The sequence below is a fragment of the Opisthocomus hoazin genome, chromosome 2 (genome assembly GCF_030867145.1).
Source record: "Opisthocomus hoazin isolate bOpiHoa1 chromosome 2, bOpiHoa1.hap1, whole genome shotgun sequence".
Lineage (NCBI taxonomy): Eukaryota > Metazoa > Chordata > Aves > Opisthocomiformes > Opisthocomidae > Opisthocomus > Opisthocomus hoazin.
Window position 1 is genome coordinate 115,222,604 of NC_134415.1, and position 13,315 is coordinate 115,235,918.

The following is a 13,315-nucleotide window of genomic DNA, read 5'->3' on the forward strand; positions in this document are numbered from 1 at the left end:
TGTCCTCTCATGCCACTCTTGACTAGGTGATTTCTTGGGGTAGGGATGACATACACTAGAAAGTCTGGCGGTTGCAGGTGTCCGCTTTGTTGAAGACAATCTGTGTCTGAGGGAAAAAAGTGCTGGGGAAGAAAAGGTTATCGGGAGCAGATAGAGCAGGGATGGGGCGTACCTAGGACCCAGGACTTCCCTGCAGGTGAGTGAGGTTTGGGTGATAACCAAGCTGCCCGCCACTGACCCAGTTAAGGAAAATGATTTGCAGTCCTGCCTTTGCCTCCTCAGTTCTTGACTTCCATGGTTTGAGGTTGGTTTTCTTTGAAACTGCTCGGAAGTACAGCGGGGCTCCTGGCTGCTTTGCTAGGATGGCAAGTGTGTTTTCTGGAGTGAGAGGGAAGGGGTAGCTCAGACCGCTTGGTGCATGCAGTAGCAATGAGCGAGATGCACCAGGCACGCTGCTGTGCAAGAGCCCTAGCCCTGCTCAACACAAACAACACGAGCCTGCCCAGAAATGAGGGACCTGGGGCTGCCTTTCTCCCGTATGCCGTTTCAGATGACTAAGTGCTGAGAAATGTAACCCTGAGGAAAATTCACTGTTCCTCCGTGGTGACTGACAGGCTGCTAGAGCAGGAATGACCTGTAATTTTCTATGTGTGGCAAGACATCAGCCAGAGTCTCCACAATCAGAGCACAAGAGCTGAGACCAAAAGCTACTTGAGGCAAGCCAAGGGTGAGCCAGAAGTCTTCGGCTGGTGCCACTGCCGTCTTCTGCTGCAGGAAACAAGAAGGCGGTGCTACCAGAGAGGAAGAGCGACGACCTTGTTGAGCACACGTGTGAACACGGTGCTGGGTCTCGCTATACCAGCTCCACAACGTGCTCGTAGATCCTGCAGAAGGCACCAGAATCAGTGGTGCTCTGGCTTGTTACCGATGACCAGCAAGTGCAGCTGATTGGAAAGCTTCATTATTTCAGCTCTTGAAAGTCTTTTTAATGCTGGTTCCTCTGCCCGGCACTTGTGGGACTGCGTCTGCAGCACTGTGCCCAGCTTCACGAATAGAAAAGAAACAGTACCTCCAGTCACACCATTATAAACCCATATGTGGTCATACATTACCTGCAGACTTTGTCCCAAGAGTTGTAAATGGTGGGTAAGGAACAGGCGAGAAACATGGTTTTAAAAAATTAAAGGCAGTAGGGGTGCTAAGCATGCAAGGGCTTTGCTTTTCAACAGCCGCTCGTTACCTCCAGAGAGGCCGGTCATCAGGTAAGCAGGCGGCTAATAACGGTGCTCTCGGACCTGCAAATTAATGGGCTGTGTTGGCAAATGTGATAACCAGCTAAAATCAATCTGATAAAGACTGGCTTTGTTCTGCTCCAGATTTCTCGGTGAAACAGTGCGTTAACGTGCCTTGGCTCAATAGGCAGAGCCCTGCAGCTCCGTTTTTGCGGAGCCCTCCCTCGAGTTAGAAGTCCTGCAGCGAGTGGGGGGCAACCACCTCTAAAGGGGAGCCAAGATATTTGGGCAAATTTTTCTTTCAAACAGTTAAAGTTTTGGTCCAAGTCCTTATGGCTCATATTTGTTATGGGGAGATGCAGAGCATCCTTCTCCTGAGCACAGCTGGGTGAGCGTGTGAGGAAATGCTGAAGGCTACCTCCAAACCCACTGAAGAAAGTGGGGGCCATTGAGACCACTGCTTGTCGTCTTGGCAGTATTGGCTGATGGCCCCCTCCTGCTCATGTACCTTGTCTCAGCTTCTATTTAGAGTATTTCTTATTTTAAGATATTTCTTTCTGCTGCACGTGGAACTTGGGCTTTGGGATTCGCAGGCCTAAGCAGAGACCCTTCAGCATGATGCACTGCACAAATGTCAGCCCTGCCAGACCGAGCGATAGGTGAGGATTTCAGGATTTGGCATGGAGGAACATGGCTGGATGAGGCCGTGCAAACAAGTCATCTTCCTCAAATGAGAGAAAAACTGTCAGCAAACGCTGTGACCTCAGTTAGTGATGGGTCAGCCCATGTCTCCCATGGAGTTACCCGAACCAAGTTTCATCAGTCAGATCAGTCGCTGCAGCGGTGGGAGGCAGTAAGCAACCTGGAGTCACTGTCTGTCTGTCCTGTAGGCAATCTGCATTACAACGGAAGAAAACCAGTCCTCTGAGCAAGGGAGGCCCTGTCCTGAGCGACACCTAATGCCACCAGGGAGGTCAGCTGAGAGCCAAGGCAATACCCATCACGATGAAGCAGACGTGTGATGGGGACCTGAGGTTTGGGGGCCATAAGCTGTGCCTGGTGGGAAGGGGTTTTGCTGTGCTGGCACTGAGGATGCCACAACGGCAGGGGCTGGGGCAGAGGCTGTTGCTGAGCTCCACCTGCAGCTGATGAAACATGCCAGGGCCTCGGTGGAGCTGGCTGCTGGGGTCACGTCCCCGCCTCACCCAGCCGCCCCAGGCTGCTCTTACTTCCACCTTTCTGAGCGTCTAAATTCCTGTAAACAGAGAAGCCATGAAACTAATTCAAGTTTTGGGGTGGTTTTTTTTTTTAAACACACAGCTCTCCACTCCGGGCCAGAAGTCAGCAGAGCAGAGCATCCGTTCACGCACGGAAAGAGAGCCAGCTGACACCCCCGATGGGATGCCGAGCGCTGGCACCTCCAAGCAGGGCAGCAGCCCGCAGCCTGGAACCCAGCTCTGGCAAAGGAGCTGGCTGGAAAACGCTGGCCCCAAAACGCAGTTGCATCGTGGAGGAGGATGGGTGTGAAGGGGAGAGGGCTCCTCGCGCTCGCTTTCCTCCGTGACACCACTAGTAGGTACGCGGCTAAGTACTGTGCACAGCGTGTAAACCCTGGGGATGTGCCTCGAGGAACAAACGTTGAACTGCTGCCATAGGAAAATTCCTTGTGATGCTCATTCCCAAACACCGTTTTGCTGCAGCTACAGCAGCACAGAGGTGCGATGTGCTTCCTCGCAGGCCCCCTCTGTGCTCTCCCCAGTGTTTTCTCTCCCCGCAGAACTGCCGTCCCCGGGGCAGAGCTTTGATCCCCCACCGTGGCCTTCCGATAAGAGCGGCTGAGCTGCAGCGATAGCACGGACCTTGCATCATGACAGCCCTTGGCGGCAAGCCCAGGGCTCATGGGCTGGTGGCTTTGTGGTCCTTGGCTGGGGTGGGAGGGTAACTTAGTTTGGCTGGGGTGGGTGATGCTGTAGCCCTCTGCCACCCCCCCCCACCGAGCAGCTGTAGAGGTGTCAGGAGTTAGCAGAGTGCTCCGTGGGCACTGACGAGCCTTTTGGGAGCTGCCTGGCACTCCTGCCCCTGCGACCTGCTTTGCTGGGATGGGACAGAGCAGGAGCATGTCCATGCCTGTCCAGGCTGCCTACTAGGACAGGGTTTTGCGGTGCTCACTCTCCTGGGATGGAGGTGTATATTTAGATTTGAATATTGGGGTGTATGTTTCACACAGAAGGTCTCACAGAACATCTTCTGAGTGGGTCCCTGCATCAGTCCGATGTCCTAAATAGGGCCAACAAACACCACAGGCCCGACCTCTTTGCTGGCCATTTCTGACACGTCCCAGCTGAGGAGAGCTCAGACCCAAATTTGTGACTTTGACATTGACCTGCTGAAATGAACAATCTGCTCCAATTTACAGCATCAGATGTCAGAGGTGAGCACCCTTGTTCTTCTTCCAAATCCACTCATTACAGCAGTAAATTTAACATAGTATCGTTACGCAGTTGAAAGGACTGCACTGAGCCCCCTGAGGGAGAGGTCTTCTTCATACCCATGTTCTCCCTTTCTTGTGCTATTGTTTAAAAACTGTGGAACCAGGCGGCGCGGGGAGGACGCCAGTTATTGCCCTCCGACGCAGGAGAGCGGAATCTGTCTCCAAACACAGGAGTCGGTGCTGAAAGTGAAGACGAATCGCTAGGAAGGGCGAGGACCAGAAAAGAGAGGGGGACAGCAGGACAGGGGCAACACGGCATTTCCAGATCTCTGACTGAAACCTGGATTATGGCCACTCGCGTATCTGGAAAGAAGTTTTCTACTTTCCGACCGCATCCTGAGTCTTTTAGAAACGGGGACGGTATGCGGGGCCCACAGCCAGACCCCCCTGCACAAGAAACCGTGCGCACTGCAAGTAGTCATGGCTGCCTTTGTGGTTTGGTTTGGTTTGGTTTGGTTCGGTTCGGTTCGGGTTCCGTTCCGGTTCCCCGGTTCCCCTCTTCCCCCCTTCCCCGCTGCCGGGCTGCGGAATTCCGCGCCACCCCGCGCTATAGGCGGGGCCGGCGGGGGCGGGGCCTCCGCGCGGGGCAGGGCCTCCCGCCTTTTCCCCGCTCGGCCGGCGCCAAAGCCTCCCGTCGCCGCCGCCGCCACAATAGGAGGCGGGGCCCCGGCCGGCGCGCCAGCCAATAGGAGCGCGGGGGCGGGCGGCAGCGGGCGCGGCGGCGGCTGTGAGTGGCCAGCCGGGCGTTCTGGCGCCAAGTTCGAGGGGGATATAAAGAGGCGGCGCGGAACCCCGCGCTCCCGCCGCCCGTCTCTCCGCCGCCGTCATTATGCTGTCAGCCCGCGTCCCGCTCGCCGCCCGCTGCGACCAGCCCCGCCTGTCGCCCGCGAAGAGCCTGTCGCCCATGAAGCACCTGGTGCTGAGCGACAAGGAGAACACGGTGAGCGCCCTCCCTCCCGCCCGCCCGCGCTGCCGCCGCCCTCCCGGCGCGCCGCAGCGCGCTCACCCGGCCCCTCTCTCCCCGCAGCCCCCCGCGCTCAGCAGCGCCCGCGTCCTGGCCAGCAAGGCGGCCCGCAAGATCTTCCAGGAGGGCGACGGGAAGCCGGTGAGTGCGGGAGGCCCGGGGCTCCGCGCCCGCCCTTCTCCCCCCTCCCCTCCCCTGTCCCTCGCGGGGCGCTTCCCTCAGCTTTCCGCCAAGGCCCGGCGCTGAGGCGAGCCGAGCCCGAGCCCCGCTCCGCCGCTCCAGGTGCCGCGGGCGGGGGAGCAGCAGCAGGAGGAGGAGGAGCCGCTGCTGCGGGACAACCCCCGCCGCTTCGTCGTCTTCCCCATCCAGTACCACGACATCTGGCAGATGTACAAGAAGGCCGAGGCTTCCTTCTGGACGGCGGAGGAGGTGAGCGAGGAGGCGGGCGGGAACCGGTGTCCCTCCCCCCCTCCGCCGGCTGCTCCCGCCCCGGGTCTCCGGCACGGCCCTGTCCGCCCACTCCCCTCCCCCCCCCGGTCTCTCCGCCATTTTGTCTCACCGCTGCCTCCGGCGACGATGCCAGGTGGACCTTTCCAAAGACATCCGGCACTGGGAGTCCCTGAAGCCCGAGGAGAAGTACTTCATTTCTCACGTCCTCGCCTTCTTCGCGGCCAGCGACGGCATCGTCAACGAGAACCTGGTGAGTGCGTGGGGCCCGTCCCGCAGACGCGTCCCTCGCCGAGGGCGGCCAGGTAGCCACGCGCCCGACGCGCTCGCTGGCTGACCCTTTGTGTAGCGTCGCGGCACTGCAGCGTGCCGTGGTGTCTTAGCCTAATTAGCAAATTGGGGTTTCTGTTTTGAAGTCTGCAAGCGTGGCTGCTCCCCGCGGGGCACTGAGCACTGCCTGACAGTAACGCCTGGCCGGTTCGGAGCCCTTGCTCTGCCGCTGCCCCCCAGTGCTGTCTCCCCCATGGGCGATAAGCAGAACGAAGGTGTTTTCCCCTTTCTCTTGGGACTAAGGAACAACTCGTGACGTGAGGTTTCGCTCTCAATTGTTGCAAAACACTGGCACAGGTTGCCCAGAGAAGCAGTGGAGGCCCCATCCCTGGAAACCTTCAAGGACAGGTTGGATGGGGCTCTGAGCAACCTGGTCTGGTTGAAGATGTCCCTGCTCACTGCAGGGGGGTTGGGCTAGATGACCTCTAAAGGTCCCTTCCCACCCAAAGCGTTCTACAATTCTGTTGACCTGAAGCTGTGAGAGGCTACTGCTCTTCATGTTGCTGTTAATAATCTGCACATCTGGAATTCATCTGGGGATGATCCCACAGGCTGAGGAAGAGCTGTTACTGACAGCGTCAATGCCTCTCACTTGCAGCTTGGTTAATAAGCACCTTTGCAAACACTCGTGTATTTCCTCTAGGTGGAGCGGTTCAGTCAAGAAGTACAAATCACAGAAGCCCGTTGTTTCTATGGCTTCCAGATTGCCATGGAAAACATACATTCAGAAATGTACAGCCTTCTTATTGACACCTACATTAAGGATTCTAAAGAGAGGTTTGTATTGCTTGGTGATGAAAGGTTTGAAACTCTTAAGTGTTGAGATTTAAGTGATGCATGTCAGTCACTCTGACTTAAAGTCTGATCTTGGGATTTAAGCTAGATTTATATAAAATACCACTGCTGCTTAAGAGCAGTTTTGGAACATCTTTCTTTTCTGAAGTGTGTGAGCAAGAACTTGCTTAGACTGAGTGAAACTGAAACCACTTAATACTGAAACAAAGGAGTGAAACTATGTAAAAGACGGAGCAGTCAAATAGGAAGGCATATTGAATTACGGTAAGGGCTTGTATGGAGAGCTTCTGCACCTAGTAGAAAGCTACATAGGAAAGTTGCTATGAGAATACTACTTTTATTATAAATGCCATCTCTCAAACTCAGTGTGTTTAGTTAGCAGCTAGCACTTTTATGTAGCATGTGCTGCCCTTACTTCACAGTTTTGTTGGGGGGGGGAAACCATGTTGCATTTGCTGAAAAGTGGATTGTGGTCCTGATAAAAAAAATAGCCACAGTGTAAAATTTGCATAGCAAGAGAATTGATTCAAGAATTGGTATCTTAAAACTGAATGCAGGGCTTTGAGCAGTCCAGGTATTATTCTGGTGTTGTCAACAACCAGTTGAGCCAAATGTCATGTGGTATTGCGATGCTGTTTGCAGTCCAGATATATTTAATTGCTGCTAATTCATAGAAAGTTGACCATGTCATTTCTGCTCTGAGATGCTAAATTCCAGTAGATGTTTGAGGAAGAAATGCTTGCGTGAGAGCTCTGGTGCCTTGTCACTGGAAAGTAGAGGCTGGCTGTTCTGTAGTTTTGAAAGCCTTGTTCAAGTACAGGACTCGATGGAACAGTACTCCCCTTGATATTGTAACGGGAAGTCACGTGAACTGATATTGATGTGATGGGAAGGTGACGAAAAGGTAGTTGATGAGTACAAATAGAGCTAGTTTGGTGCAAAATAAGGTGGGGAAGGAGATTATCAGGGTGAAGCTGCACAGGACTTGTAAGTGAATGAGGCCATCTATAGCAGTGAATGCTGACCATACGACTTGTGCTGATGTCCGATCCTAATGAGTTTTATCCTTCTCAGGGAATTTCTTTTTAATGCTATTGAAACGTTACCATGTGTTAAAAAGAAGGCCGACTGGGCCATGCGCTGGATTGGGGACAAGAAAGCAACATACGGTGAGTACATCTATTGGGAGCAAAGTGAAATTACTTCCTTAAAAAAGATGGGGAAACCACCATGTCTCCAGACTTCATACCTTGCATGGGGTTATTGTTGTCACAGGGAAAGTATGTGCTTTCCAGTGTAAGATACTGATATAATTCTGGAGAGGAAGAAAATAACTTTCCTTTTGCAAATGAGATGCTGAGATGAATCTTTAAGATTGCTGACATTTTGAATAATGGTAGCTAATGTGGCAGCCTTCATATGCCTGGCTACATGATCAAATTGTAAGTTGCTGTCACATGTCCAGTACTGTACTGGCCATCTGCCTCCAGCAGACATGTACAGTTGGAGGCTGTAGCTCCTCTGCCTTGCTGGTTCCTTGTCTCACTTCAAAGGTCAGATGAGATGGTACAGATCATAATTTCACTCATATTAAAGCATTCTTCGTGGCCAAAGTTCCTTACTTAGTCAAAGATCAGCAGACATGGACTTAAATCAGCTACTAAGAAGACTGCTATTTTTCAGTGTGCAAGCTTTGAAAAGGGTGGTATTGATGGTTAACCTGGGGGAAGGAGCCTTGGCTTCAGCTACTTAGTAGCTACTCTAATTAGTTGTTACTTCCTCTTGTGTTTAAAAGTTTTACTTAATAACCAGAAACTTTCACTGTAATAGTCTTAAGGACAGGCTGTAGCATGCTTGTGCAGAAACTTCTCCGTTCTCCTTGAAGGATGTGGTGCACTGGTCTGTTTGCACCTTCTGGGTATTAATCCTGTTCGGTTTTCTGTTTCATACCACTATCAATCTTCTCTTAACAGGAGAACGCGTAGTGGCTTTTGCAGCAGTGGAAGGAATCTTCTTTTCTGGCTCTTTTGCATCAATTTTTTGGCTGAAGAAAAGAGGATTAATGCCTGGACTCACTTTTTCTAATGAACTTATCAGTAGAGATGAGGTATGAATCAAATTCTAGCAGTTAAGATGGTAATGTGCCATAGTAGCTCGAAGTAATGATATTCAGAAGTAATGATATCAGATGGAGCCTGTATTTTAAAACAGGAATATGTTTAGAAACAGGCAGTCTAGAAAGCTCACTAAAGTGTGTATATGTGTCGTCGTGGATCTTGCAGCAGAGAATGAATGAACTCAGCATTTTGCATCCTCTAAATAGCTGAAGAGTTCCTGCCAACTCTTGCCATTTGGAGCAAGTGCAGCTGGTACTGGCTGAACTCGCTTATGCCTCCTTCCGGTCAGGCAGAAAGTTGTCTGTAACCCTAAAAAATGGGGCAAGTGCAAAGATGGTGCTAATATATTGGGCTATTTACTCTGTGCTGCAGATTTGAGTGGCTCTTAAATCAGTATTGCTGAAATAATTTTCTGAAACCTATTTTCAGGGCTTGCACTGCGATTTTGCCTGCCTCATGTTCAAGCACTTGATACGCAAACCATCAGAGGAGAGAGTAAAGGAAATCATCATGAATGCTGTCCTCATAGAGCAGGTAACTGTCTGCTTGTTTGGGAAACTTGATCACAATTAAGCAGAAAGCTGGGGAGCTGTTGGGTACAAAATTAGCCGAGACGGTAGGGAGTGAATACCAGTTTCTGTACATAAAGCGCTTCTATTATCTGCAGGAATTCTTGACAGAGGCACTGCCTGTAAAGCTGATTGGCATGAACTGCACTTTAATGAAACAGTACATAGAGTTCGTAGCAGACCGGCTTATGATGGAACTGGGATTTGAAAAGGTAAGGCTCTAGTACGCTGAATATTTCATGGGGAAAGACATGCTAAGTAAGTTTAATTTCCTCCAGAAACCCAAATCCTAAAATGGCTTCAGCAATATTGGCTTAACTTCTGAGACCATTTAGCAGTCCCGCAGCTAGATCCTGCTTGGAGACCCACAGAAGGAAAAGCCAAAGGATGATACGGAAAAACAGATAGATAAGAGTTGCTGTGCTTCTGCCTCCTGCAGCTAAGTGACAGGAACAAATACAGTAGAGAAGGCTGGAGGCAGAGATTTTTTGTTCACTACATAGTAAGCCTGCTGATGTTGTTATTAGACTCCTTCCAGCTGATTTCTAATGCTCTCGCGTATTCAGGATGTGAGCACCTGTAGTGATGATAGAATTGGCTTTGCATTTCAGATATACAAAGCGGAGAATCCTTTTGACTTCATGGAAAACATCTCTCTAGAAGGGAAGACCAATTTCTTTGAGAAGCGAGTAGGTGAATATCAGAGGATGGGAGTCATGTCGAAGCCCACAGACAACTCTTTCACCCTGGATGCGGAATTTTAAGTGAACTGAGACCGTATGAGTTAGTGTGTATGCTCCCCTGTTTACAGGGAAATGTTAAGTGCATTGAGTCAGTGTGACTTGATCCCTGTACTGAAATCCCACTCTTGAAAAGTGTGGTGATATTGGTACTTTTCAGGAGGCTAGTGCAGCTCCAGCAGTACAATTCCTTTTTATTAGACTTTGCCAATGGTGTTAATTCATAGAATGTTTAGATGTATCTCTTATATGCGACTTCATTTTATGAAAGATACAGGCGCCTTCCTTCTGTGAGATGGGAGGTTATGGGCAGTGACTGCTAGCTTCTGCTGTTCTCTCCATAAACAAAGGAGCAGCTGAGAAATTAGAGTCTTTAATTCACTGAACACTGCAGAAAACTCTGGAGGCAACTACATGACCTCACTGCTTTCTCAGCAGGTTTTAAGTTTACTTTTTTTACTATTGTTTTAATAGTTTGTACATAAACCTGGCACTTTATCGTTTAAAATAAAGAACTTGTCTTGTAGTACTCGACAGTGGTAAAATGCAAGTCTAAATCTCTAGACTTTTGCAACCTAACCTTTCATGACCTGTGCTTTTTTCCGGCTATGTAACTAAAATGGTGCTCCGAATCCAACTATATTGTGTTTTAAATCTGTCAAAGAACAGGAAGAAACTTGGTATGGAAGGTGAAGAACTTAATAAATTGGATATTCTGGGTGCTGAAAAATAACATGCAGCTGGCTTCTGGACTTAATTGCTTTTTCTTTAATTTCTGGGAACAGTATTTCACCTGATGGTGATCAAGCACTGTTTGGATTCAACATTGTACTGGTTTCAGTGCTCCAATGGGTGAAGCTACGTGTTAATTCCCTTCTCAGTGGCAGACTTCTGAGGAAACGCAGGAAATAGCTGTTAGTGATGGGGCTGGTAGATGTCAAGTGAAAATGCTATGCTTAGCTCTGACTTTTGGATCAACTGCACTAAACGGGTGGCGTTTCAGGGTAAATTTGGCTAATTCAGGCTGAAGCAGTATTCTTAGCTTCTGCATCTTGCAGTCAAGTTTTGGTTTTAATACATAACAGTAGTGAAAAGAAAGTATGTGCTACAACATTGTTACTCCACACTAAGTGTGGAGTAACAGGAATGAGTATGCTTAATACAACTGATGCGGTCTGTGAAGGAGTTCCCTGTGGTCTCAGACAAGCGTTCCTGCAAATGATCTGCAGTGAGATTAAACGATGATGGATAGACTGAAATTAGCTACTGCTTTGATGCACAGAAAGGAGTTTATTCCATTGTCTAATCTAACACCTAACTATCAAGGACTGTCCTGCAAGTCTGCCTTTCTCAAGTGTAGTAGATATGAAAAATAAACTTTATGGGACTTAAAGCATTTCCTTGAAAGGAAAGAATGCTGGAGTTTTCTTGCGAAGCTAGCAGGATGTGTGTGTTCCGCAGGCCTTACTAGGGGGAAAAAAAAATCAGTAACTAAAAAATCCCAAGCCCTGAAGGCTGGAATTCAAAGCAGAAGACTGTTAACAGGTGGCTCTCTAATGCCCCTGCAGCACTGACACTGGTAACAGGTCAGTGACTGCAGCGGTCGGGAAGAAGTTGTTGGGAACTTGTAGTAGGGATGTGTTATGGTGAATGGCCGGACACACCATTCTGAAGTGCTGAAACTTAATGCTTGTCTTTAAATTTAGGCGGGTTTCTGGCTAAATATCAGTGTTTTGTTCTCGGCAAGCTAGGCTTTCTGCCTTTTGGTTTCTCTTAGCAGTCAAAGCTTTGATCAAATGGAGTCTGATACAAAGCATCAGAACTCGTGGTGTAGGGTTATGTCATTCAGCATAAATGAGATAGTAATAATGTACTGAGATCAGTTTGGACCCAAGCATGATTGAACAGCATTCAATTTATATTCAAGTCTGTGAATTTATACACTTTAGTAATCTAGAAAAAGGGCAAGACTAATCTATGAGTAGGCTCTACCTATATTATATAGCTAACTCTTCCCACTTGATTCTTTGTATGTGCCAAGGATAAATACATGGAAGTGATTGGGATGGAAAGCTTTAATGTGCTATCCTTAATTCTGGGAAGTATGAACTGTAACTGTATATTCAACATCATATAGAAGGACTGCTGTGTGTATGATGGCCAAGTAATTTGCAATGGCAGGTAGGAAGAATGTCCACTTTAGCCAAGTATTGCTCTTACAGGGTAATAGATCTTGTACACATGGAGGCATTAGAGAGATTAGGCAGGAATTAGAAGTGATTCAACAAGAGAATAAGCCTTGCTGTGGGTGGTATTAATCTTACCCTGGTGCTGCTGATATCTAAATGCCTACTTAGTTTCGGTTTATGTGCTTGCTAAAATGTAAACTGGTTTTTAAATGTACAGTCCGGAAAAAAGCTATGCATCTGGTCCCGCCTGTTTTAATTCTCAGTTCTCACAAAGATTTAAATGTCTTGCTGTTGCTTGGATCACATAGGTCATGTCCAAGTCTTGATAAAATACTTTTTATCTGAAAACTGATTACTTTCCAATTTGACTGAAATGCCAGTTGTTTTGATGCTCGATCCTCTTAAGCATTGAGGAAATAATAATCTTGTATTCCTTTAAAAAAAACCCCCAAAATCCTAATACTCTGAAAAATAAGTTTCAGTAAAAATTTAACTGACCCTTTGGAATATGTTTTGGAATGGAGTTTGGAGAACCAGGAGTGATATGAAGCAAAGTGGTGGAAGTGCTGATTTTTTTTTTTGTCGAAATATGAATCAGAACAGCTGTTTAGTAGGGGTTCTGGCACAGTCATTGCCGCAAGTGAAAAACGATTAGGCCAGTAGAGGAAAAAACTACGGAGGGATAAGTAAAACCGGATATATTTGGTGGTGCAATACTCTGACGTCTGTCATGAATTTATGCAGAACTGATCCCTAGCTATCCCCCGTGTTTTTTTGTTGCTGTTAAAATGAATGGCTCATAATAGCAGCAGATAGAATGGAAGAACAGTGACCTCAGGCATAGTTTCTATTGCCACATTTATGTACAACTGTAATATATTTTTAAAAAAATTGCATAGGTTCAGGTAAGAAAGCTTCCCTAGCTCGTTAACTGACACATTTTTCACTTCAAGTTGTTACGTGTTGGCTGTCGAAAACCTTAGGCGATGTGGGGGAGTAAGAGCGGCAACCTAACGTCAGCCTTGTCCTCGGGAAGCAACTGCAACATTGAAGTGTAACAACAAAAAGAAAATCCCCAAATTTCTCAGATTTCCTGGAGTGCTTACAGCAATTTGTGCCCAGAAGAGGCTGGAGAACAGTTGCAGCTGCTGGACCTCTTCCCTGGCACCAGCCAGTAACCAGGGACTTTGGCAAAAAGCAGTAAAAGAACGGAGCCGCGCTCGCTCAAAGCCTGCTTTTCGCAGTCAGCCACGGTTTGTTGTATTTTAAGCCGTTGATTACCTCTTGGTGCTTTGGCCTCTCTTTTTCTGCCTAGCGAGTTTTAAGAAATAAATGCTTTCGTCAGGGAGGATTTGAGAGCTAGAGAGCTGTATGCTGATGGACAGCTAGTTTTTTTGTTTGGGATTCGTCCCTTGGGAGCATCACTGATCCAACGATCTGC

The 13,315-nt window shown here is 48.5% G+C and overlaps 1 protein-coding gene across 1 annotated transcript; it reads left to right on the forward strand.

Annotated features, from left to right (window-relative positions):
• The first annotated feature begins 4,487 nt into the window (after positions 1-4,487).
• On the forward strand, positions 4,488-10,418 carry RRM2 (ribonucleotide reductase regulatory subunit M2). The gene is made up of 10 exons (XM_075410781.1): positions 4,488-4,663; positions 4,751-4,828; positions 4,970-5,116; positions 5,271-5,387; positions 6,108-6,241; positions 7,334-7,428; positions 8,233-8,366; positions 8,806-8,910; positions 9,044-9,157; positions 9,557-10,418. Exons 1-10 carry the CDS (start codon positions 4,553-4,555, stop codon positions 9,707-9,709), a joined length of 1,188 nt encoding a protein of 395 aa, XP_075266896.1. The 5' UTR covers positions 4,488-4,552; the 3' UTR covers positions 9,710-10,418.
• Positions 10,419-13,315: the final 2,897 nt, after the last annotated feature.